Source organism: Carcharhinus amblyrhynchos, chromosome 4, assembly GCF_965287045.1.
Source record: "Carcharhinus amblyrhynchos chromosome 4, sCarAmb.v2.hapA, whole genome shotgun sequence".
NCBI lineage: Eukaryota > Metazoa > Chordata > Chondrichthyes > Carcharhiniformes > Carcharhinidae > Carcharhinus > Carcharhinus amblyrhynchos.
This window is the reverse complement of record NC_137327.1, coordinates 53839380-53864998: the sequence shown is the minus strand read 5'-3', so window position 1 is coordinate 53864998 and position 25619 is coordinate 53839380. Positions and strand designations below refer to the sequence as shown.

The 25619-nt window shown below is 43.0% G+C and overlaps 1 protein-coding gene across 1 annotated transcript in view; it reads left to right on the top strand.

The window, feature by feature from the left end:
* LOC145342593 (Y+L amino acid transporter 2-like) overlaps positions 1-25619 on the top strand; it is a 95842-nt gene that overhangs the window by 39629 nt on the left and 30594 nt on the right. The window contains exons 4-6 of the mRNA XM_080188139.1: positions 11055-11178; positions 22177-22280; positions 25099-25195. Of these exons, the coding sequence (XP_080044265.1) occupies positions 11055-11178; positions 22177-22280; positions 25099-25195 (325 nt within the window). The remainder of the gene's footprint in view (positions 1-11054; positions 11179-22176; positions 22281-25098; positions 25196-25619) is intronic.

Genomic DNA, 25619 nt, shown 5'->3' with positions numbered 1-25619 from the left:
AGGCTATTAGGAGTGAATTAGGAAGCATAGATTGGACTAGGAGATTACAGGGACTGGGAACGTCCGAAATGTGGAGTTTTTTCAAGGAGCAGCTACTGCGAGTCCTTGATAGGTATGTCCCTGTCAGGCATGGAGGAATTGGTAGATCTAGGGAACCGTGGTGCACTAAAAGAGTTGAGTCGATGGTTAAAAAGAAAAAGGAGGCTTATGTTCGGATGAGATTTGAGGGCTCAGGTAGTGCACTAGAAAGCTTTAGATTGGCTAGGAGGGAGTTGAAGAGGGAGTTAAGAAGGGCTAAAAGAGGACATGAGAAGACTTTGGCTGATAGGATTAAGGAGAATCCTAAGGCGTTGTATAGGTATGTCAGGAACAGAAGGTTGGTCAGGGCAAGATTAGGGCCAGTTACAGACAGCAGAGGGAAGTTGTGTGTGGAACCGGAGGAGATTGGAGAAGCGTTGAACCAATATTTCTCTTCGGTGTTCACGCAGGGGGACATGAATATAGCTGAGGAGGACACTGGGTTGCAGGGGTGTAAAATAGACAGTATTACGGTTGATAAGGGGGATGTGCTGGATATTCTTGAGGGGCTGAAAATAGATAAGTCCCCTGGTCCGGATGGGATCTACCCTAGGATTCTCTGGGAGGCTAGAGAGGTGATTGCAGAGCCTCTGGCTCTGATCTTCAGGTCGTCATTGGTCTCTAGTGTAGTCCCGGAGGATTGGAGGATAGCGAATGTTGTCCCACTGTTTAAGAAGGGGAACAGAGACTTTGCCGGGAATTATAGACCGGTGAGTCTTACTTCTGTTGTGGGCAAGGTTTTAGAAAAAATTATTAGGGATAGGATTTATAGTTATTTGGAGTGTAATGAATTGATTAGAAATAGTCAGCATGGTTTTGTAGCGGGTAGGTCGTGCCTTACTAACCTTATTGAGTTTTTTGAGAAGGTGACCAAAGAGGTGGATGGGGGCAAGGCAGTTGACGTGGTATGTATGGATTTTAGTAAGGCGTTCGATAAGGTTCACCATGGTAGGCTTCTGCAGAAAATGCAGATGTATGGGATTGTGGGTAATCTAGGAAGTTGGATCAGGAATTGGCTATCAGATAGGAGACAGAGGGTGGTGGTTGATGGTAAATATTCATCATGGAGTTCGGTTACGAGTGGTGTGCCTCAGGGATCTGTTTTGGGGCCACTGTTGTTTGTAATCTTTATTAATGATCTGGATGAGGGTATAGTTGGGTGGATTAGTAAATTTGCTGATGACACCAAAGTCGGAGGTGTGGTAGATTGTGAGGAAGGGTGTCATAGTCTGCAGGGAGACTTAGATAGGTTGCAGAGCTGGGCGAGAGGTGGCGGATGGAATTTAATGCGGAGAAGTGTGAGGTAATTCACTTTGGTAGGAGCAACAGATGTGTCGAGTATAGGGCTAACGGGAGGACTTTGAATAGTGTGGATGAACAGAGGGATCTAGGTGTATGTGTACATAGATCCCTGAAAGTTGGGAATCAAGTAGATAAGGTTGTTAAGAAGGCGTACGGTGTCTTGGCGTTTATTGGTAGGGGGATTGAATTTAGGAGTCGCAACTGTTGCAACTGTACACAACTCTGGTGCGGCCGCACTTGGAGTACTGTGTGCAGTTCTGGTCCCCACATTACAAGAAGGATGTGGAGGCTTTGGAGAGGGTGCAGAGGAGGTTTACTAGGATGTTGCCTGGTGTGGTGGGGAGGTCCTATGAGGAGAGACTGAGGGATTTAGGGTTGTTTTCGTTGGAAAGAAGGAGGCTAAGAGGGGATCTTATTGAAACATATAAGATGATTAGAGGTTTAGATAGGGTGGATAGTGATAGCCTTTTTCCTCGGATGGAGAAAGCTAGCACGAGGGGGCATGGCTTTAAATTAAGGGGGGGTAGCTACAGGACGGATGTCAGGGGTAGGTTCTTTACCCAGAGGGTGGTGAGGGATTGGAATGCCCTGCCTGCTGCAGTTGTAAATGCGCCTAGTTTGGGGGCGTTTAAGAGATCTATGGATAGGTTTATGGACGAAAAGGGATTGGTATAGGCTAGTGGGTCATTGTTTTTGTAATTGGTCGGCGCAACATCGTGGGCCGAAGGGCCTGTTCTGCGCTGTAATGTTCTATGTAACCCCCTCATCTCCGGTATCAGCCTAATGAACCTCCTCTGCACTCCCTCCAAGGCCAAAATATCCTTGCGCAAGTGCAGCAAATAAAACTGCACACAGTACTCCAGCTGCGGCCTCACCAGTGCCCTATACAGTTGCAGCAAGACCTCCTTGCTTTTATATTCTATTCCCCTCACTATAAAGGCCAACATTCCATTCGCCTTCTTGATCACCTGCTGCACCTGCAGACTGGGTTTTTGCGACTCATGCACAAGGACCCCCAGGTCCCTCTGCACCATAGCATGCTGCAGCTTTTCGCCCTTTAAATTGTAATCCCTCCTACTATTATTCCTGCCAAAGGGGATAACCTCACACTTGCTAACATTGTACTCCATCTGCCAGGTCCTCGCCCACTCGCTCAGCCTATCTAGATCCCTCTGCAGACTTCCCACACCCTCCGCACAATTTGCTTTTCCACTCATCTTTCTGTCATCAGCAAATTTCGACACCCTACACTCAGCACCCCCCCTCCAGATCACCTACATAAATGTTAAATAGATAAATGGTAAATAAATGGCAGCGAAGAGAAATGAGAGTACGTAACAAAATAAAGCAAACAAGCCTCAATAGCCTGGCCTACAATCTTCTCCCTAGCCACTAGTTTCAGGACCTACAACCCCACTCCTTCCTCCAGATTTGAGGTCGAAGCCCTCTACCTTGAAGTCTTGGGACCCACATCACCCTACCCATACATACAAAGTCTCAGGCCTTACACCTACCCACTCCTCCCAATCTCAGGACCTACATCCCCATCCTGGACGCTGCACCTCCCCCCCACCTTTAACCAGTCTGTGTACCTACACCAACACTCCGTCCCACAAGTCTCAAGATGAACTACCCCCACCCTGTGCCCAGTCTTGGGATTTCCCTAGCTTTTGCTGAACTTCAGGTCCCTGGAACCCAGAACATGCCAAACCCTATGTCACTTCACTTTAAACTCTGCCCCCCTCAACATTCCTCTCCACTCCCCCCCCGCCCCCCCAAAGTGTCTCCATATTGCTTTTGCCCATTCCCCGATTTGATTACTTGCCACTCTCTTGTAGCCATTGCTTGTCCACACTGATTGGAAAACTGCAGCAGCGCAGGCTTTAACTGTGACTTCTGGTACTAGTCAGCCTCTTGACCTGAACCCTACAGAGGCAGGAGAAAATAAAATGGGACAAAAGCACATAAACTGCTGCATTCTGGGAAGAGAGATGGAGATAGAGAAGGCAGAGAGGAGTCAGAGACTGGGGAGATGGAAGGGTTGTTGGGGAACTGGGTATAGTTGGGGAGTATCAGGGTTGAGGGTAGCTATGAAGGGTCAGGTGGAGTCAGAGAGTAGTTGGGGTGTTAGGGACATGGAGTAGTTTGGGGTTGAAGTGGCTGAAGAGGTAGTCGGTGTTAGGGATTAGTGGGGGCATAGAGGATTGTCGGGGGGGTCTAATAGGGGGAGTCAGGAGATCAACACTATATTTAGCTCGGAGTTGGAGTGGCTTTAATCCTAATCTTTCCTGGTTAATAATTCTCCTAAGAAAGTTGGAACCATTTGAAATCTCCGATTTAAATTGGATATCAGATGGTTTGAGTGTACTGTAATTGTCCATTAGAAGTTTAAACATCCCGCACAATTCCCTGTGCGTTCTATGCCTAGTGTACTTCTGAACGGTCCCCCAGCCCATCTTTCAGGGTACCTCTGGGTACAACCATCGGGAAACTGAAGTTCTGATCCATGGATTTATGTATATTCAGCGGTAAGTAAATCTGGTTTAATTTTTCCAAAAACCTGTCAAGGAGCTCTTATTCACTGTGGAATAGATCTGTTACCCTTGAAAATTCTAATTATTATATAAAAGTTACATCTTTCCCAAATTAATTTAAAGTTGTATGTTCAAAAGTCACACTCCAGAATTTCACTATATAAGATAATAATCCACTGTCTATTATGAACAGTGTTGTCATTCAGCTATGATGCCATGAAAAATGCATAGAACATTCCTGAAAGATCCAATATAAATGCTGATTTTTTTTGTTTGATAATACCCCAGAACATTTTTATTATGTTAAAAGTACTAATGAATTCATATTGTTGTTTTATGAACAACTAGTTATTTTAGTTGGAAGAGTTGCCCAAATTTGCTTAATGCACTGTTCCTCCAGATCTTTGTCTCCTCACTATAATGATTGACCTATGTTAAACAATTCACACACCACATGCATATACTACATCAGTGATGACTTAGAAAACTCTGAGAAAAGAAACTAAGTAATCAAGTTTTTTGGGTACACTTGGATGAATTTCCAGCACTCTATGTAGCACAGAGTCCACAGCGGGATTCACATCAGTAATGGGAAGGCAATGCCTAATCCTGCCCAAGGCTAGAATCAGTCCCTTCACCCCAATGGCCAGCCCCGATCACCGCACCTCTGCCCCCCCACTAATCACTGGGGTCTCCCTCTTCACCACCATCAGCATCCCATTGGTCAGGTCCCACCGCCTCAGGCCTTATCTCTTGGCACTGTCTGGTCCCAGTGGGCAGTGCCAGGGTGCCAAGTTGGCATTGGCCCAGTGGCACAACCCCCCAGCCTCCTGGGGTTCCACAATGGCATCTGCCCCCAGCGAGGCCATCACACCTGATCCTCATTGGTGGAAACCAGCTTTAATCCCTGCTAGTGGGATTCAAATTTGAATTTCAATATTGTAATAAGCCTTGTGCTATTTCCTGGTACGAGTCTAATTACATCATAAAGAATGGCCGAGAAAAGTCAGGACGCTAGTCGTGAATCCCACTTTAGCCTTCCTGCTTACATTTCCTTGTCATTCTGAAACTTTACAACCCCCCCCCTCCCCCTGACCTTTTCTGGGTACCTACTAATGTAACACAATTGAAGCCATCCAAAGTTTGCCCTTTAAACTGCAATTTCAGATGGTTTCCATTGCATGTAATTGCCCGTGGTATGCTTCTACGTCCTAGGCAATTGCCCTGAAAACCTTATCTGAGAGCTTCTGATGGGGGAGGAGGGTCACCTCTGCACCTTTAGGGTACATCCAGTTACACTGCCTTGGAGCTCACAAATTACAACTGAATACTTTTTAAAAGGTGTGAAACTTCTAAATGTTGATGTTCAAAGGGATTTTGGGTTTACTCATGCACGTTCTGCAAAACATGAGCATGCAGGTACAGGAAGCAATTAGGAAGACATATGGCATGTTGGCTTTTATTGCAACAGAATTGGAGTGCAAGGGCTTTGATGAGACTACATCTAGAGCACTGCATATTGTTTTGGGCTTCACATCTGACCTGCTTTGAAGACAGTACAGAAAAAAAAACACTAACTTGATTCCTGAAATAAGAGGCTTGTTCTATGATGAAAGGCTGAGTAAATTGAGCAGAGGGAGGGAAGGTTGCCTGATGGGAGGTGGAGAAGGAGGGGATGAGTGATTGAGGGGGGATTTGGGAAGGAGATGTGTGTGAGTGAGATGGGTTAAGGCTAAGGATGTATTTGTGTATTGTAGGCGCAAAGGACCAGATCACCAGTTGTAGTGGCATAACAGTATTGTCACTGAACTAGTGATCCAGAAACCCAAGGTCACACTCTGGGGACCAGAGCTTAAATCCCACCATGTCAGATAGTGGAATTTGAATTCAACAAAAAAAATTGAAAATTAAATATGTAATAATGACCATGAGACTAAAGGCAATTCTTGTTTTTTAAAAATCATTTGCTTCACTAATGCACTTCAGGGTAGGAAATGGCCTAGCAATCCACTCAGTTCACAGGCAGTTAGGAATCAGCAATAAAGGCTGGCCCAATCAGCAATTTCAACATTCTGTGAAAGAATTTTTAAAAATGTGTGGGCAGATGAGGGGCAGAGGAGCTTCACCAAGTCTTCTGTCACCTAGAAATATGGAGAGCTTGGCCAAAATTTATTATTCCTTTTACGAGATGTGAGCATCACTGGCTGGCTGGGCCAGCATTTATCGCCTGTCCATTTCAGAGGGCATTTGAGAGCCAACCACATTGTTATGGATCTGGAGTCACATGTAGACCAGACCAGGTAAGGATAGCAGAATTCCTCCCTTAAAGGAGAACCTGATGGGTTTTTACATAAATCAATAGTGGTTTCATGGCCATCATTAGACATTTGATACCAGAATTTTACCAAATTCAAATTTTACCATCTGTTTTAAACAACAAAGAAAATTACAGCATAGGAACAGGCCATTTGGTCCTCCAAGCCTGCTACGACCATGCTGTCAAATAGTGGGATTTGAACCCTGGTACTGATCTTGCTCTGGGTCTCTGGATTACTAGTTCAGTAACAATACCACTGCACCATGGCCTTCCCATTGAAAGCTACATAAAAACATAAAATAACATTTTTACAAAGTAGTTTTAAAACACAGATTTTTGTATTTATATGATGTATCATATATTAATCTGAAGAACACAAATTTTAAAAACTATATGCCAAATGCTACTCGGCTGATGTATTGCTATTTTGTTTATCCTGCCACCTGGGGTTGTGTTAAACTTCAATTTTCTTTTTATATATGCATTAATGGGATATAGGCATTGCTAGCAAAGTTAGCCTTTGCTGTCCATCCCTAATTGCCCTTGGAATGGTGGAGGTGAGCTAAATGGAGTCACACTGGACAATAATTTGGGAAACTCTACCATAGTCCTTTGCTTTGCATGTACATAAGTCAGCAAGGTAATGCTGAAGTCACTTTAGTGATTCGATAAAAATGCATTTGTCTACATTCTTGACAATAATCAAAGGGAAAACTAATGCTTCTACCCATTTGAACTCTAATAATTCCACCCATTTGAAGTGGTCTAGAAATATTTGCATTTCATTGCTGATCATAAAAAGTGCTATAACTATGTGACTTCTTGTCACTAAAATATCCTTTTTGTCTTCAGCAACTAATATTTAGAATTGTTTGACTACTCTCATTCCTGAAATTTCTTTAACTGCCTCTAGCACAGCAACCAGTATTTCCTCTAAGCTACACAACCATACAGCAACTCAAAGATCTTCATGCAGGCCATGCACAAGTTGGCTGCTTTAATATATCACGTGCACTACCACATAAAACAATTTAAAGAGGCAATGTAAGGCCTTCAACCTTTTGAGATATTTGTGATCCTCTAATTCTGGCATTTTGTAGATCCCTGAATCTTTGCACGCTTTTTCTTTCAGGTTTTTAAAAGAAATATTGCCTTGTTATCACTCAGCTGTCAGAACATCTATGGAACCCCTAGAGGCCTAATGCGGAACCCTGGAATTCCGTGGACCTCAGTTTGGGAACCCATTCCTTACCTAAGCTTCTCAGACTCTCTACTGCTCTCTACTTTTTTAAGATGTGCCTTCTAATCTACCTCTTTGATCAAGTTTTGGTCATCTGCCCTGATATTTGCTTGAGAGGTTCAGTGTCAGAGATGTTTAGTGATGGATAATGCTCTTGTGAAGTGCCTTGGCTGTTTTGCTATGTTAATGATAGCCACGTAAGTGCAAATGGTTGCTGTAGTAGAAATCACTGACAAGCTATGGAGACAGCAACACTATTAGCTGTTTGTCCTGATAAGTAGAAAATTATTCCATCTATCAATATTCAACAATCCAAGAAGTGAAGGAAACAATGATGTTTGTTCCTTACATTTAAGTTATAACTCAGAAACGCAGTTCAAGATATCTGGATTTCTCGTTCACCATACTTGACTAATGGCTGATCTGTTGAACAACACTGACTTAGTATAATACATGGGTAGCTCTGGTTTCTGAAACCAATCTAAAAATAAAGAAACTCAATAACATTTTCTTTGCTGCTGTAACTGATCACTTTGTCTTTACCTCTGACTTTGAATTGCTATTCATTGATCAGTGTAATTTTATAAAAATGACAATTAGATCAGGCAAATCCATCACAACTGAGCACACAGAAGACCATGATGGTATCTATTGAGCCAAACTTTAACTTTGCAGGTGGATGGATCTTAAATTAGTTCAAATCTTCTCCACTGATTCAGTGTAAATCTCATTCTGCAGTGTTGCTAAGTGACCACTGATGTAATTTCCTGTGCCAGTGTAATCTGGATGTTAGACCCAAAATTAGACACATTTATGTGATCTTTTACCAAGGTCTCATTACACATGTGACAGGATTTTACAGAAGACAATGTTTCCAGCCCTACCATTCAAAGATTTGGTGAGGAATTTATCCCCATTGATACTGGCTGTCCGCAGCCATTTTACATTCTGTAGCACATTAATTGGCTTCCAGCCCATCTGGAGTAGAAGCGCTGACTTGGCCAGCTGCTGGCCATTTGGATTACCAGCAGTTCTGTAGATCCAACAGCACCAGTTCAAGCAGTTATCAATGTTGGGATTACAGCCAGTTCCCATAAAAGGAGTTAATGGAGGTTAGGTTTGAATGAGGTATTGGTATGGAGTCTGCACGTTATGTGTGGAATCTGCATGCTCTCCTCGTGTCTGCATGGGTTTCCTCCAAGTGCTCCGGTTTCCTCCCAATGTCTAAAGATGTGCGGGTTAGGTTGATTGGCTAGGCTAAAATTGCCCCTTAGTGTCCTGAGATGCATAGGTTAGAGGGATTAGCAGGTAAAATATGTAGGGATATGGGGGTAGGGCCTCGTGGGATTGTAGTCATTGCAGACTCGATGCGTTGAATGGCCTCTTTCTGCACTGTAGGGTTCTATGACTCTATGGTGGACCCTGGCTGGCAGGCCTCAGCATAGGGAGTGAGAGGATAAGCTGTGGCATTTGAGAGGCCAGGGAGAGGGTTAAATTAGGTTATTTCTGGAGGAGGGGTACGTCTCCAATGGGCCCAAAGGGCCCTTAAAAGAGGTATCCCCTCTGCCGAACATCAGCCTGCACAGCTAAATTTATAGGGCTTGCCTCCTGCAAAGGTAAAATAACAGCCTGGGCAGGTGATGAACTTAAGTGACCATTAATTCATCACTTAAAGGCCTCAATAGATGTATGGGCTGCTAGGTGGCATGACATCTCTGCTGCCTCCAATCCCTGTAAGATGGGAGAGATAGCTCAGGGGAGTGGGTGTAATTGGCCAGACAGGCCATGTGCTGCATTTTACAAGACCCCTGCCTTCAGACCCACTGGTGGGGGAATCATAAACTTTCTGCCAAACTTCTTAATAGATGCTAGAACATAAAATTGGATATAGACAAGTAAAAGTAAGCAGATACAAACAGGACCCAAGCAAGTGGCAAATTTATGCCATGGGGAGAATTTAGTTTTGTTGAAAGGGGTCTTTCCTATTGGCTGGAGAACCGTGAGAGCCCCACATCACCTCTGTTGTACCATCATGTTCTCAAGGGCAATAAATGCTGGCTAATGATGATCACATCCCTTGAATGGAGTTTTTAAAAGTGCACATATTGTGTAGCAGTTTTACTTAGCAAAGCTGTCCATCATTATACAGTTAATGGAGTACTGCGCAAATATAATTCAAATGTAATACCGTACTAAAGTATTGTACAAATATCCTTCATATCACAAAAATATCCTCTTATAATGATTGGTTTTAAACACCATTTACAGATGATACAAAAAATGCAATATGTATATAAAATGTCATCATATTTAGCAAAACAAATAATTGAGCACAGTTTAGAACATAGAACATTACAGCGCAGAACAGGCCCTTCGGCCCACGATGTTGCGCTGACCAGTTTTTTAAAAAAAAACACTGACCCACTAATCTAAACCAATCCCTTTTCGTCCATAAACCTATCCACAGATCTCTTAAACGCCCCCAAACTAGGCGCATTTACAACCGCAGCAGGCAGGGCATTCCAATCCCTCACCACCCTCTGGGTAAAGAATTTACCCCTGACATCCGTCCTATAACTACCCCCCCTTAATTTAAAGCCATGCCCCCTCGTGCTAGCTTTCTCCATCCGAGGAAAAAGGCTATCACTATCCACCCTATCTAAACCTCTAATCATCTTATATGTTTCAATAAGATCCCCTCTTAGCCTCCTTCTTTCCAGCTAAAACAACCCCAAATCCCTCAGTCTCTCCTCATAGGACCTCCCCTCCATACCAGGCAACATCCTGGTAAACCTCCTCTGCACCCTCTCCAAAGCCTCCACGTCCTTCCTGTAATGTGGGGACCAGAATTGCACACAGTACTCCAAGTGCGGCCGCACCAGAGTTGTGTACAGTTGCAACAGTTGCGACTCCTAACTTCAATCCCCCTACCAATAAACGCCAAGACACCGTATGCCTTCTTAACAACCTTATCTACTTGATTCCCAACTTTCAGGGATCTATGTACACATACACCTAGATCCCTCTGCTCCTCCACACTATTCAAAGTCCTCCCGTTAGCCCTATACTCAACACATCTGTTACTCCTACCGAAATGAATTACCTCACACTTCTCTGCATTAAACTCCATCCGCCACCTCTCGGCCCAGCTCTGCAACCTGTCTAAGTCACCCTGCAAACTATGACACCCTTCCTTACAATCTACCACACCTCCGACTTTGGTGTCATCAGCAAACTTACTAATCCACCCAACTATACCCTCATCCAGATCATTAATAAAAATTACAAACAGCAGTGGCCCCAAAACAGATCCCTGAGGCACACCACTCGTAACCGAACTCCATGACGAATATTCACCATCAACCACCACCCTCTGTCTCCTATCTGCTAGCCAATTCCTGATCCAAGTACCTAGATTACCCCCAATCCCATACATCTGCATTTTCTGCAGAAGCCTACCATGGTGAACTATATATTTTGAGCCTGCAAACTGATTATTCAAACAATGTGTACTTATTGATATATTGAAATGATATTTCTGTTGAATGATCGCTTCTCATAATTACTTCTCTTTGTTCTTCAGGAATCTCCCTCGTGCCATATTTATTGCGCTGCCTTTGGTGATTTTCTTTTACATTCTGACAGTTTTGGCTTATTACAGTGTGTTAGAACCAGATACCATTATCAACAGTCATGCTTTAGCGATGGTAAGTGCTTATAATAATGATATTTCTGAGCGTTCCTATTGAATATTTCGAACAGAAGAAAATGCTAGAAATAAGAGTTTAAAACTTTGTTTCCTACGGGTCATGATTAATTAAATTTATGTTGAGAATGCTAGAGTTTAACATGGATGCAGCAAGGCAAAATAAATATGTTGAATTTCTTACAAATTGATGTCGATACTTGGAGAAATACCTTATTGGCTGGAGTAGAGATGTATAAAAGGTAAATGGTTTAACAAGTAAGTTATACATGGCCAATGCAATCTGTACTTGTTTGGGGATGGAGGGGTGCAGGAGGCAGGAGACACCAAGCAAAGGCAAATTATTTTAGAGTGGAGAAATGGAACATGGCATGTCTTGAGTAGAGAACAAAAGACGGTAATGGAGTATGAATCTGACACGGCTCTTGTTGACTTTAACTTTTGTCTTCAGGGGTGAATTCTTCCTGCACAGCTTTAACCAGATATTGTTTTGCCAATATGACTTCATCTCAATGTTAACCTGCCTGTGCTTACATTTGCAACCAATTCTGCAAACTCAGTTCTGCGTATCCAATTCTGTGCTCATTGTTTACAATCTTATTTTTGCCTTTTAGGCAACGGGGGTCTGGCCTGATCTGCATACTTTAACTAATATCTGCTTGCTAACAGCAGCCCAGCTTTGCAGCTCAACCTCCTCTCACAGACAGGTTGGCGGGATTTTACGACTTTGCTCAATCCAAGATCGTAAAATCCCACCTGAGGTCAACAGACGTTTCCATTGTCCGCCCCTCACCCGCTGTGATTCTGTGGCGGGCAGGGTGGTAGAATTCTGGCAAAGGGATCAGGCCTCCCTGGGTGGCTTCAACTAAATAGCCTGCCAGCGCATCTCCAGTGCCACCTATCTATCCTGGCCTGGTCTGAGTTTTCCTTTATTGTATTTTTAAAAAACTCTTTCTTTGTTAACAAATTATCTTCTAATTTACGTACTTGTTTAATTGGAACTTTTGAAACTCAACCAGACTATTCCCAAGTGGCCTTACTGCACTAACTATGGGTGATAGATAAATATACTCATCTCTTTGCAGAACCATCCCAAGACTCCAATACAGGTATCCTGCTGATTACACCAGATTGTTACTGCCGATTTCTTATGAATTATCCACAGGACACTCAGAGGAGGTTACGATCGTTTTATTCAAGCACATGCAGGGAGGGTGCTACTGCAGAGAAAGGCCTCCAAGGCAGACCCTGATGTTAACAGATAAGCTGCACATATTTGTAGCATCCATCACACACGCACAGACATTGTTTAAATTTCAATCTAACAATATCTATAGTTTACTAAAGGTACCTAAGAATGAGAGGAGATCTCAAAGAAACATATAAAATCTTGGTGGGATTGGACAGGCTAGATGCAGGAAGAATTTTTCTGGACTTTCCAGGGAAGTCCAGAACTAGGGTTCACAATCTAAGAATAAGGGGTAAGCCATTCAGGACTGAGATGAGGAAGAACTTTTTTACTCAGAGAGTTGTTAATCTGGGGATTTCTCTACAGCAGAAAGCTTTTGGGGCCAGTTTGTTAGAGATGTTCAGGAGGGAAATAGACATGGCCCTATCAGCTAAAGGGATCAAGGAGTATGGAAAGAAAGCAGAAGTGGGATACTGAAAATGCATGATCAGCCATGATCATCTTGAATGGTGGTGCAGGCCCAAAGAGCTGAATAGTCTTCTCCTGCACCTATTTTCTATGTTTCTATGTTTTACCAAAAGCAGGCTCATCTCGTACTAGTTACATATTACACAGTTACTTAATTTCAGTGTGAAAGTAATACTACTTTGACGAATAAATAAAACTTTAAATTTATTTATCTTTGCACCCATCCAACTCCTTCTTGCTGTCTGATTTCAAAACTTTATTATTACTAAAGTCATGCAGTCTTTGTGAGGTGCTAAGCATAGCTGGAAATTCTGCTCCCTTTAAGTTGTCTGCTGCTAGAATCCTGTTCGTTGCTAAGCTTTTTAACAAAGCAGGAAGTTGGTTCTCTGTAGCAAAGGAATCTGTAACAATTGCCCATTACTTTCTATTAATTATTAACTCTTAAACCTTAAAATCTCAACTGTTATCATTTATATTTCTCCCAAGAGAAATATAAATATATCACTAGGCTAATAATCCAGAGACCCAAGGTAATGCTCGGAGGACCTGGGTTCAAACCCTGTCATGGTAGCTGGCATAATATAAATTGAACTAATAAATTTGGAATTAAAAGTTAGTTTAATGGTAACCAACCATTGTCAATTGCCCTAAAATGCAATCTAGTTCACTAATCTGACATCCGTACCTGGTTCAGCCTTCATGTGACTCTAGATCCACAGTAATGTTTCTCTTCTCACATCTAGTGGGGATCCCTTAGTGAGTTTTTACTTGGACCAAATCTCGTCTGTCACCAGAGGCTTGAGGGCTGCCATTCCATGCTAAGCATGGCTGACCAGGAGTGTCTCCCAGTCTCACTGCCTGCTATTATCATGTTGGAAGGTATTTGTAATTTTACTCAACCTGATGACCAAGTTACGAACACATCTTTCTTGGCCATTAAGTCCAGGAATGGAACTTGAACCCAAAGAATCTGGCTCAGAGATAGCAACACCACCCACTGTGCCACAAAATCTGTATCCACAGTAATATAGTTATCTTATCTGCCCACTAACATGGCCCAGCATGCCGCTCAATTGTATCAAACTATTAGCAAGTCAAAAAGAAATGAAACCAGTTGGACTATCCAGTATTCAACTAGATACCGAAAATGACAATGTGAACATGATAGATACAGCTAAGCAATCCCACAACTATTGGATCAAACTGCCACATCTAATCGGGAATAATATGGACACTTGAACAATCTACTGGAAAAGGAGGTTCCAAAATTCTCTAGCCTCAATGCTGGGATAGCCCAGCACATCAGTGCAAAAGACAATACTGAAGCATTTACAGCCATCTTCAGCCAGAAGGACAGATTAGATGATCCATCTCAAACTCCTGTTGAGGTTTCCAGTATAGATGATCCATCTCAAATTCCTGTTGAGGTTCCCAGCATCAGAGATGCCAGTCTTTAGCCAATTCGATTCACTCTACATGATATCAAGGATGGCAGAAGGCACTGGAAACTGTAAAAGCTGCAGACCCTGAGTTCCAGCAATATTACTTGTGAACCAGCCGTACCACTAGCCAAGCTATTCCAGTACAACTATAGCACTGGCATGTATCCAACAATGTAGGCATTTACCCAGATATGTCCTGTCTACAAAAAGCAGCACAAATCTAATCCAGCCAACTACCAGTCAAAGTGATGGAAAGTGTTGTTCACAGTGCTATCAAGCAGCACTTACTCAGCAATAACCTGCTCACTGACACTCAGTTTGCATTCCACCAGGGTCCTGACCTCATTACAGCCTTAGTCCACACATGGACAATTGGATTGGACTTAAGTGGTCAGGTGAGAGTGACTACTCTTGACATTAAGGCGGCATTTGACAGAATGGAGCATCAAGGAGCCCCAGCAAAATTGAAGTCAGTGGAAAATGCCACTGGTTGGTGCACAAAGGAAATGGTTATGGTTGCTGGAGGTCAATCACCTCAGACCAGGATCATTGCTTCCAGGAGTTCCTTGGGATAGTACACGAGGCACAGTCATCTTCAGCTGTTTCATCATTGGCCTTCCCTCCATCATAAGGTTGGAAGTGGGCGTGTTTGTTGATGCCTGCACGATGTTCAGCAATTCTTCAGATACTGAAGCAGTTTGTGTCCATATGCAGCATGACCTGGACAAAATCCAGGCTTAAGAGGATCAGTGGCAAGCAACATTCATGCCACAGAAGTGCCAGGTAATGACCAACTCCAACAAGAAAGAATTTAATCATTACTGCTTGAAATTCAATGGCATTATCATTGCTGAATCCAGAACTGGACCTGCCATCTAAATACTGTGACAAGTCAGAGGCTGGGAATTCCGCACTGAATAACTCACCTCCTGATTCTACTAAGCCTGTCCACCATCTACAAGGCACAACTTAGGAGCAAGGTGGAATATTGTCCACTTGCCTAGATTAGTGCAGCCCCAACAATGTTCAAGAAGCTGGAGGCCTTCCAGGACAAAGCAGCTCGCTTGATTGGTATCATATTCACCATCTTAAACATTCATTTCCCACACCACCCATGCACAATGGCAGCTGTGTCTACCATCTACAAGATGCACTGCAATAATTCATCATGGCTCCATCAACAGCACCTTCCAACTCTGTGACTTATATCACGTCGAAAGGCAAGGGCAGTAGACACATTAGAACCCCAGCAGCTTCAGCTCAGCTAGGTGATGATCCTTGTCTGGAGAATGCCATTCCCATGACCCTTATTGCCTTGGGGACTGTTATTATTCTATTGCATTTGGAAGTTGCAAACCTATGGGATTAATGGTAGTTCTGTACTCAGTACAGTTGGTGAGAATCCTCCTCCTTATTAGGCCAATTGCCTAATAGCTTCGCTATTTGTTCAATATGCCTACAATTGCACCGATATATTTGGTTGTTCACTTCTACTGCATATGAGTGAGTTGACAATTTCTCTATGCATGTGCCAAATTTCCAGTGGGTTGATTCCTGTTGAGACCATTGAAAGTTTGCACCCTGACTGGCTCTCCAATGCTCAGGTCTGGCAATAGTTCAGCAGTCTTTTCACACTGAAATTTGGCTTTCTATCATTTTATCTTGATCGACTCACTCACACCTGTTATTAATTTTGGCTTCAGTAACTTTCTTGCTATTAGAAGAGTAGCTTGAATGCAGCATGACAGTGATCTCTGGACAGGCCTACTTTCAATGCCTTCAGTCAGTATGTTTCTCCTCAAGGATTGCCTTGTATATGATTGCATGTGCTAGATTTGTTTGATTTCTTGTCAAGTCCTTTGGCACTGACACCTCAGCCTTTGCATTCTCTGGGGATAGTGCAGAATGCTATGCAGTGCTAAATTTCTCAATCCTTTGTGAATCAGCTGAATTAATCACTTGTGAACACAGGGCCATTGTCATTCATCACAATGTCTGGAACGCCAAACCGACTGAAGTGGGCTTTCAGGCATTCTCCTGTTTCTCGCACCATCATTGAAATCAGCTTGTCTAACTTCCAGCAGTCAGAATAGTAGTTGATAGTGACAGATTATCAGTTCCTGCCAAGGTGAAATGGTTTGCTGTCTGCTTCATCCATGGTTTGCCTGAGATGTCACACGCTATTAATGGCTCTCTCGCTTGATTGGCTTGGTATTTGTTACACGCACTACACTGGCAAATGTGATCCTTAATTTCATTACTCATGTTTGGCCAGTAAAGCATAGCTCTTGCTTTTTTCTGAGTCATTTAAGTTCCTTGATGGCTTGCATGCATAAGCTTCAGCATCTCTCCCCATCACCCTAAGGATGAAGATTCTATACCTTTTGTGTAAGGTACCATCTTGGGCTGTCAATTCATCTCATATGCCCAATATGTCTTTGTGACCATAGATGTTGCTCTCAAGCCATTCTTTCATCATCACGTAGTGCTTGTAGATTTGCATCTTGTTGCGTAGTTTGCTTGATTTGAGCAATGCTTGTCTGTCAGATTCAGTGTCTCTGCAGGGTTGATGGTTTCTGATCATATCTTGCTGCTACTTTATCCTGAATTTGGAAGATGTCACAATCTGTTGTAGCCTCCTCATCTTTCTTCATGGGGTGCATTGCTTTCAAAAACATTTCTGTACTGTAAATATGTTTTCCTTGTTTGTATATCACATCCATAGTAGCATTCTTTGCAGTCACTTTGGAACAGATTGTAGTGGTTTGTAAAACTGCTTTGAAGAGGCTTGTGGTCAAGATCTACTGTTACTTAGTCTCTCCCAAGAAGGTACTGAAAAACTGCTCACTGGCAAAAACGATTGGCAGGCACTCTGTAACCATCCTTTGTATCTAGAGTAGTGAATATCTTTGGTTTGGCAAGTTGCAGTAACATTCCCTCAATTGTTGGCATAGGGTAATGCGATATCTTCACTTTATTTAGACCCTTTGGAACTAAGCATTCTTGCAACTTTGCACGTTGTTTCACTGCTACCAGACTGCTAATCCAGCCAATAGAAGTTGTCACTTCTTTTCCAGCTCTTCTATCTTGTGGGGGCATTTTGTCCCCATTTGCTATGGGCACAAACGGCAACAGGGGCTCAAAGTCCGCAAGAGGCTAAAAACAAGATGTGCCCCGTGATATAATTTTCTTTGCCCCCTGCCAGTATTGTAATGGGATTCCCACTATACATACCTGCCAGGGGTGACAGTGGCATAGTGGGTATTGTCACTGGACTAGTAATCCAGAGATTGTGATGCTACTGTACCTTTAAGAAATATATTTTTTAATCATGTTATCTGCAATTATAAGCAGGCACCAAGCTGTCCTGAGATACATAGTGGGCGGCATGGTAGCACAGTGATTAGCACTGCTGCTTCACAGCGTCAGTGACCAGGGTTCAATTCCCGGCTTGGGTCGCTGTCAGTGTGGAGTTTGCACATTCTCCTCGTGTCTATGTGGGTTTCCTCTGGGTGCTCTGGTTTCTTCCCATAGTCCAAAGATGTGCAGGTTAGGTTAATTGGTTATGCTAAAATTGCCCTTTAGTGTCCTGAGATGCATAGGTTAGAGGGTTTATTGGGTAAAGTATGTAGGGATATGGGGGTAAGGCCTGGGTGGGATGGTGGTCAGTGCAGACTCGATGTGCCAAATGGCTTCCTTCTGTACTGAAGGGTTTCTATGATTTCTAGGAAAGCTCCCTAGTGAGTCATTTGAATCATACCTGCAGCAGCCAAATTCAAAGTGCAAAACTTATGGTCCAGGTGGACTTCAGAAAATACTTTGGAGTTGCTGACCTGGATTATAACAAGACCCAGAATAGGATCTGGGGACCCTGGTTCAAATCCCACCATGGCAGGTGCTAAGATTTGAATTTATTAAAAGTCTGGAATTAAAAGTCAAATGATGATGATGAAACCAATGTTGATTGTCATAAATCCCATCTGTCCTTTGGAGAAGAAAATCTGCCATCTTTATCTGGTCTGGCGTACATGTGACTCCAGAATCACAGCAATGTTGTGATACTCAAATGCGGTCTGAAATGGAGGTTAGCTAGAGATAGGCAACAAATGTTGACCCAGCCAGTGGTACTCATGTCTCATAAAATTATTTTTTTAAAAGGCAATTTAAATACATTTTAATCACTGTATTATCCCTCCACATTCAGATCTCGGGTCACATCAGCAAAGTTTACAACCGGTCTGGACCAATGTGAACCTGATGAAGGTGCACAGTTAAGTACAGCCCCCAAGAAGGAAATAGATATGCTCTGGTACTAGGGCAATGTCAAGTCAGTGCCAAGGGGAGGCTTCCTCTGCAATGTCCATGAGGAGAGGCATTCCCTGTGTCCATGGATAGGGGATTCCCCATCTGAATGGGATGGAGGGGATCTTTAGTTTTACTTTTTATTCTGTTGATTGGGACCCATTAACATGATGGTGTGAGATCCGTCTCCACCATTTTCTTCTCCCAAATGTGCTACAGAATGTTTTACCCCTCTGAGAAAATTTTACCCCTTTTAGGAATGACTTGAGGGCAACTGGAACTCTTCTCAACAGATGCTGAATTGGTCTCACACTCTCATCAACTTCTAGAGGATATTCTCCTGAGGCAACCTTGTGAACATATCTCTTTGCTCTTCCTTGATCTGTTCTACCAACAATGTTTTGGTGCGCTAAGTAACTCATTGGGCCCGATTTTATCATTTGCATTCTAAATACTGAATTGGGCATGGTTCAGACCCAGCTTGGAAATCAGCTTTTAGAAGCTCCCATACGCACTTAGCCTGAAAAAAACTGCGAGTCTGAATTGCACTGTGGGCGGGGCTTAGTGCACCCGAAATGATCGGAGCTCTGAACTGCGCTTGCACAGTGATGAAAAAAATTTGAAAAACATGCCCCTGTCACATCACTCTCAGGCCACAAAAAGTGGATAAAGTGACCCAAGAATGGCCCTCTCAGACATCACCTCACCCCTACAACATAACTTTCCTCCTTACCTCCCACCCACCCCCCTGCTACCCAGACCAATTGCAACCCACTGCCCCCTCCCCCCCACCAGTCACCCACAGAGTGGCAGCAGACCCCCCTGCCCCTGCCCCCCACCAGACATCCATCTGGCCTTCTTCTGGGTCCTCCCCCCAAGAATGGTCAGGCCTCCCCCACCCGCAACAGACAACGATTTGGCCTCCATCCTCCTTCCCCACCCTTCACCCACCAGAGAATGATCTGGCCCCGCCTCCCTTCCTCCCCCCTCTCCGACCCCCCACCACTGAGTCAGAGGTGTGGAGATGCCACTGTTGGACTGGGGTAAACACAGTAAGAAGTCTCACAACACCAGTTTAAAGCCTAACAGGTTTATTTGGCAGCAAAAGCCACTAGCTTTTGGAGCACTGGCTGCCCCTTTTTTTTTTACTGCAGTCATTTTTTTTACTTACTAAATACTTACTTGCAGCTATAGTCCTTTCCAGCACCTTTTTGCACCTTTCTAGTGTTTTACTTGCAACTTTTATTTCTGTCCACTTTTCTGCAAATTTGAATCTTTCTGTGCTCCCGAGTTCTGAGTGTCTTCCCTTCCATGTATCTGGGTTCAATAATCTATTTTTCCATCAATTCATGGCATTATGTCCATGATTCTCCCAAAAGCGCTGAATTGGTGGGAAAACTGTTTTAGATCCCAACTGTTTTGTCAGTTTAACTTCTCACCTGAATCTCCCCATTCTGTGCACTTCAGAGGTCCCAATCATGAATCTCATTAAAAGCCCCTCCCCCCCACCACAGGCAATTGCAGCCCCCACAACACTTCCCGAGCCGACTCCAACCACCCTCCCCCCCATCTCAAGCGCCCCAATGTCCAACCCACCTCCCACAGAGTGATCCCCCGCACCCCGGCAGAACTCCCCTCTCTTCCCCCCCTCTGAACCCCATGGGTCAGATCCCCCCAGGAGGCTGACCCACCACCCCAGAAAGCCACTCCTCCCCCCCCAGCAGACCACCCCCTAGCCCATCTCGATTGCTGGCCTCCCTCCAGCCCAGACTGATCCCCATCCCAATCAATTTCCCACAATAGGCTCCACCCCTTCGACACTGCCCTATGCCTGGTGAGCAGTGCCAAGGTGCTCCCTAGGAATGGGCACTTTGCTCCTTGGACAGTGCCAGGAGGCACAGGCTGGCACTGCCAGGTGCCCACGCCAATGGGGCACTAGCCCCTGCTGCCCAACCCTCTGAGGGACCCCGATTGCCCCCCCATTCATTCTGGCGGGATCTCCCGCTATCTAAACCCTGCTGGCGGGCTGGGAGATTGTATCGGGATCAGCAAGTTCCTGATAGTGACATGCAAAACGTATTTAAAATACATTAAAAAAAGATTCCAATGACTTACTTGTCTTCTCGCCAGTTTCCAGCATGGTCTGGACTCCGACTGTTCTCTGGCTCTGGCATTTGCACATGTGTTCCTGGCACATGCGCAAATCCCGGAAAAAGGCCAATGATGCAATTCTTCCAGCCAGACCTGCCAGAAAAGTTGCCAGTCACAATGGGAGAATCGGGCCCTATATTTCAAGTAGAAGAACAGCAGATCTTCATTAGTGTCTTGCCTCAGTGAGAGTCTTTATTGAACTACCCTTCAAACATCTGCCTCCAGGAATAGCCTCATGGCCTAGTTACATGACTACAAAAGGCCAGATACGTCAACTGGTTTCACAGAATCCCTACAGTGCAAAAGGAGGTCCATCAAGTCTGCACTGACTCTCTAACAGAGTATCTTACCCAGACTCTCTTCCCTGTCCTATCCCATTTACCCCAAGGCTAATCCATCACTTCTTGGGACACTAAGGAGCAACTTAACATGGCCAATCCACCTAATCTGCATGTATTTGGACTGTGGGGGTTCTCCAGTGTTCCTGGAGGAAACCCTCATAGACACGGGAAGAATGTGCAAGCTCCTCACAGACGGTCATTTGAGGCTGGAATTGAACCTGGTGTTGTGAGGCAGCAATGCTCCACTGTGCCACCCCATTAGATTTCAAAATCCGAACACCCACAACCCTGGTCAACAACTCTCCAACCCAGCCCCCAGATTCTCCACTCTAGGGTCACATGAATCCTGAGGCATTAAAATATGGTCAGCAAAAAGGATTGAAAGCCCCAGACTAAAGAATAGAACATAAGAACATAAGAACATAAGAAATAGGAGCAGGAGTAGGCCATCTAGCCCTTCGAGCCTGCCCCGCCATTCAATAAGATCATGGCTGATCTGTTGTGGCTCAGTTCCACTTTCCCGCCCTCTCCCCATAACCCTTAATCCCCTCTCTTATCAAGAACCCATCAACCCGCTTCTTAAAAATATTTAGCGAGGCAGCCTCCACCACTTCAACGGGCAGAGAATTCCAGAGATTCACCACCCTTTGAGTGAAGAAGTTCCTCCTCAACTCCGTTCTAAACCGCCTCCCCTTTATCTTGAGGCTGTGCCCCCTAGTCCTACTGTCTTTTTTGAGCGGGAAGAGTCTCTCCACCTCTATCCTATCCATCCCATTCATCATCTTATACGTCTCAATGAGATCTCCCCTCATTCTTCTAAACTCTAACGAGTACAAAGGAGCAGTGATTGAAAATAAATCAATTTCCTTTGTTTTAAAATAAGTCTTAAGAGGAATTTAAATGACCTAGAAGGAGTTTGGAATAAAAACTGTATTTGGCCTCTAATAAAATTGGATATTTCTAGAAAAAGTAGGCTCAAACTAAAACTGACAATGGACAAGTCATCTGTATGGATTTTTTTTCTCATAGTAAGATTATTTTAGAAAAGCTGAACTTCTGAAAAAGAGTTATTTATAAGTGCTCTGGGGCTTTTTTTTGTCTTTTAGACATTTGCAGAAGAAACCTTTGGAATAATGAAATGGATGATCCCAATTGCAGTGTCCCTGTCATGCTTTAATTCTCTTAATTCATCAATTGTGTTATCTTCAAGGTAGGCTCCACTCCCTGGGCCAAACACATGCTGGAATAAATCTCAATCATTTATATGCTTAATTTATCTGTATTTGGTAGTCTATCTTTGATTGGTCTATGTAAAATAGTGCCTAATTTTCTTAAAATGTACTTCACTAGTTCTATTAACTTCCTCTTTTGACAATTGCTGAAAGTGATATTTGTATAGAACTTAATTTACTTTTCATAGCATAGTCATTTTTCTGGTACCCTCTTTGTAAGTCTGAACATTACAGAAAACATTCTGTTTTAAAAGATTAACCATGGTCACATACACTTTTATTGGCCATGGAATTTAAAGATTTAAAGAGATTAAAAATCACCAGGAAACTTACAATTAAAATGGACCTAATCGACCAGACATTGCACTGCACTAAAGCGGCAATGTGATCTCTCTGCTACCACTTTTTAACCAAGTCATTCTCCCCACATAACCTCAGCATATTGGGAAATGTTTACAGTTAACCGAACACATTAAAAGTATTAAATCAACAGGCAAGCACAGCAGTGCATTGATTCCAGTTCCATTGCCACTACTTTCTTAGTGTAATGTCACTATGGAATATTGTTTGCTCCTTATCAGCAATCCCTTATGTCAAGGACAATTCTTTCTTGTGGATGGTTGGCTGGAAATTAGACATAATTGTTGGCTGTGAGTTTGCAGATGGCTTATGAGCTGTATTCTAACCTTGCAAACTCTCCCACAATGAGGACATTGGTTGTCAGTCAATAGAGGTGACAGCGGATCGTTGGTAGGAGCAGCTATCCTCTCTTTCCAACTCTCTCACTGTCCGGATGGCTGCTTTTGTTGATTGCAAGTCTTGATTCCATTTTTGATGATGAGTTATCATTTTGGCCGTGAGCAGGCACCTACTTCCCATGTGTCGATGTTAATAGACTAGGCCTTCATGAAGGCTTTGAGATTTGAAACATTTCCTTTTCCCCATGTGAACAGACTCATAGCTCTAAATAAAGCACCTCTTTGTTAAGTCGGGTATTATGACAACATGTCCCATCCCTCATCATCTATGTGAGATTATTATGGCCGCTATACTCGGTATTTCAGTTTCTTGGATGTAACTCTAACTAAATGTGTCAAATCCAACATCTTCAATTTAGATTCATGGTGAAGTGTTGGAAACTGTCCCTTATTCCCAAATGTTAGAAACAACCTGTTGTAGGATGTTGGATACTATTTGGTAGGTCATAACGAAGTCTCCAAAGTCTTAAGTCGGTTAAATGTATGTATTTATTAACTACAAGAATTATGTACATGTATGTTGTAAAAGATTAAGTTAGGAATTGTCTCCATGTTTGCTCAACAGTTTGCCAACTGTTCAACACTAGGCCGTAGGTCATGTGTTCACTTACATAACCGTGTGAGCAGTACTGTACTCAGTCACAAATTAACCTTACATGTGCCAAACCATTATACTACATTATCTATCTTAAAAAGCTGAAATTGATGAATATAGTGTGCTAGTTCTGTTATGGTAAATTACATGCTTGAATTTTCAAGAATCATAATATTGAACCCAACACTAAACTCAAAGTCAGTAGACAGTGGTTTTCCACCTTACTTTGTGGTACTGAAGCTTGGACAACTTATTGATTCAATATCAAGGCCCCAGAACAACATCACTAAAGCTATCTTAAAATAATTTTGCGAATAAAGTGAGAGAACAAAAATTGATTGCAATATATGACTCTAGTGGATCGTTCCTATTAAATGTAAAAAATATACCTTGAGAGAACACACAGGATCAAATTCCACTTGGTCATGGTATTCAATAAGTGCACAATCCCAAATATACATTCCTCATCTTCTATTGTAGTCTTGGCTAACCAATATATCACTTGGTTATGTGTACTTTTAACTGAATGTACTCTACTTTTCCACTTTCAAATTGTACAAAAAGTGCAAGATTAGTCCTATCTCATGTCTATTTCGTTTTATTGGTTTTCTGGATGGAAAATTGTTTGGAGCTTATGCCTTATTTTGCAACGAGGGCTTCTATCCTCAGAAACTTTCTCACTCAAGCACTGACCCTGAAAAATTTAGGCCACAGGCCATGTTCATGTAACTGTTGTAGTAGAGGACTGATTAGCTTAGATGGCTAAAGCTTTGTTCAAAATAATGTCAACAGCATAGGTTCAGTTCCTGTTCTGGCTGAGATAGACTTGGTACTTGCCTTGCCTGAGAGAATGGAAGACAATTGTAAACCATATTTACAAAAACAGCCAAGGAAAACAGCTTGGGATGAAGCAATCGCAGACAATAGACAAAAACCTGCTTTTGGCAGAGCACTCATGGAATGGAAAACTGTTATAATATTCAATAAATTCACAATCTAACAGTGTGCCATACATGAGGTTTTCTTATTTCACTGGTACAGCTTATTTATAGAGAGGTTAGATATGTGCAAACAGACAACACACCTAGAACTTCTACAGTTCTCAGCATTTATTTTTCCTTTGTGAGGTGCTTTGGAATATTTACAATATTGAAAATATATAAGTTATTGTGAATTGATTACTTGTGCTTATGAAGCACAAGTAATCAATTCACAATTAAAGTTGTATAACTCAAATTATAGAATACTTTTAGTATCAAATTCCCCTTTGTAATTTACATTGTTATATTCAGTTCATTAGATAATTCATTTTTTAAGCATAGAATCAATGTTAAGTTGTCCGTTGACTGAATTAAGCGTGACGAAATCACAATACCCTCCACAGAATCAAATTTTAAAAAGTATATTCTTTAATATAGGTATGTTTTCTTATTGTCCTGTTAGGTTGTACGTTGTTGCGGCCCATGAACGTCAGCTCCCTTACGTACTGGCAATGATCCATGCAAACCGATTCACACCAATTGCAGCACTGCTCATAAATGTAAGAATTCAGTCTCACCACTGTGTCACACATTTTCCTCCAACTGCAGTCACAATGAAAAGGTTTGACTTGCAAGTTAGTTACAGGATTTCAATATTGACAATACTCACATGCTTCATAACTTCAGCAGCAAGTATGTTTTTATATGCTTGGTGCAGGGCTAACTCTACATCTGAGAGGGTCTGGAGATCTAGGCACTCCAGGGTGCGGTTAGTTCGGGGCTGGCCTGCGAATGGATGGGGTTGTGGGGGCAGCACTCCAGGGCCGGGCTGGCCAGCAATCAAGCTGGCCAGTAAAGAGGGAGACTGACAGCTCAGGGGCACTGCTCATGCACAGACGCCAGCTGGTTTCAGCCTCTGGGCATGAATAGGCCATGGCCCTGAAATTTAATGAGATCTACCAGTGAGGTTTACAGCTGCTCCCC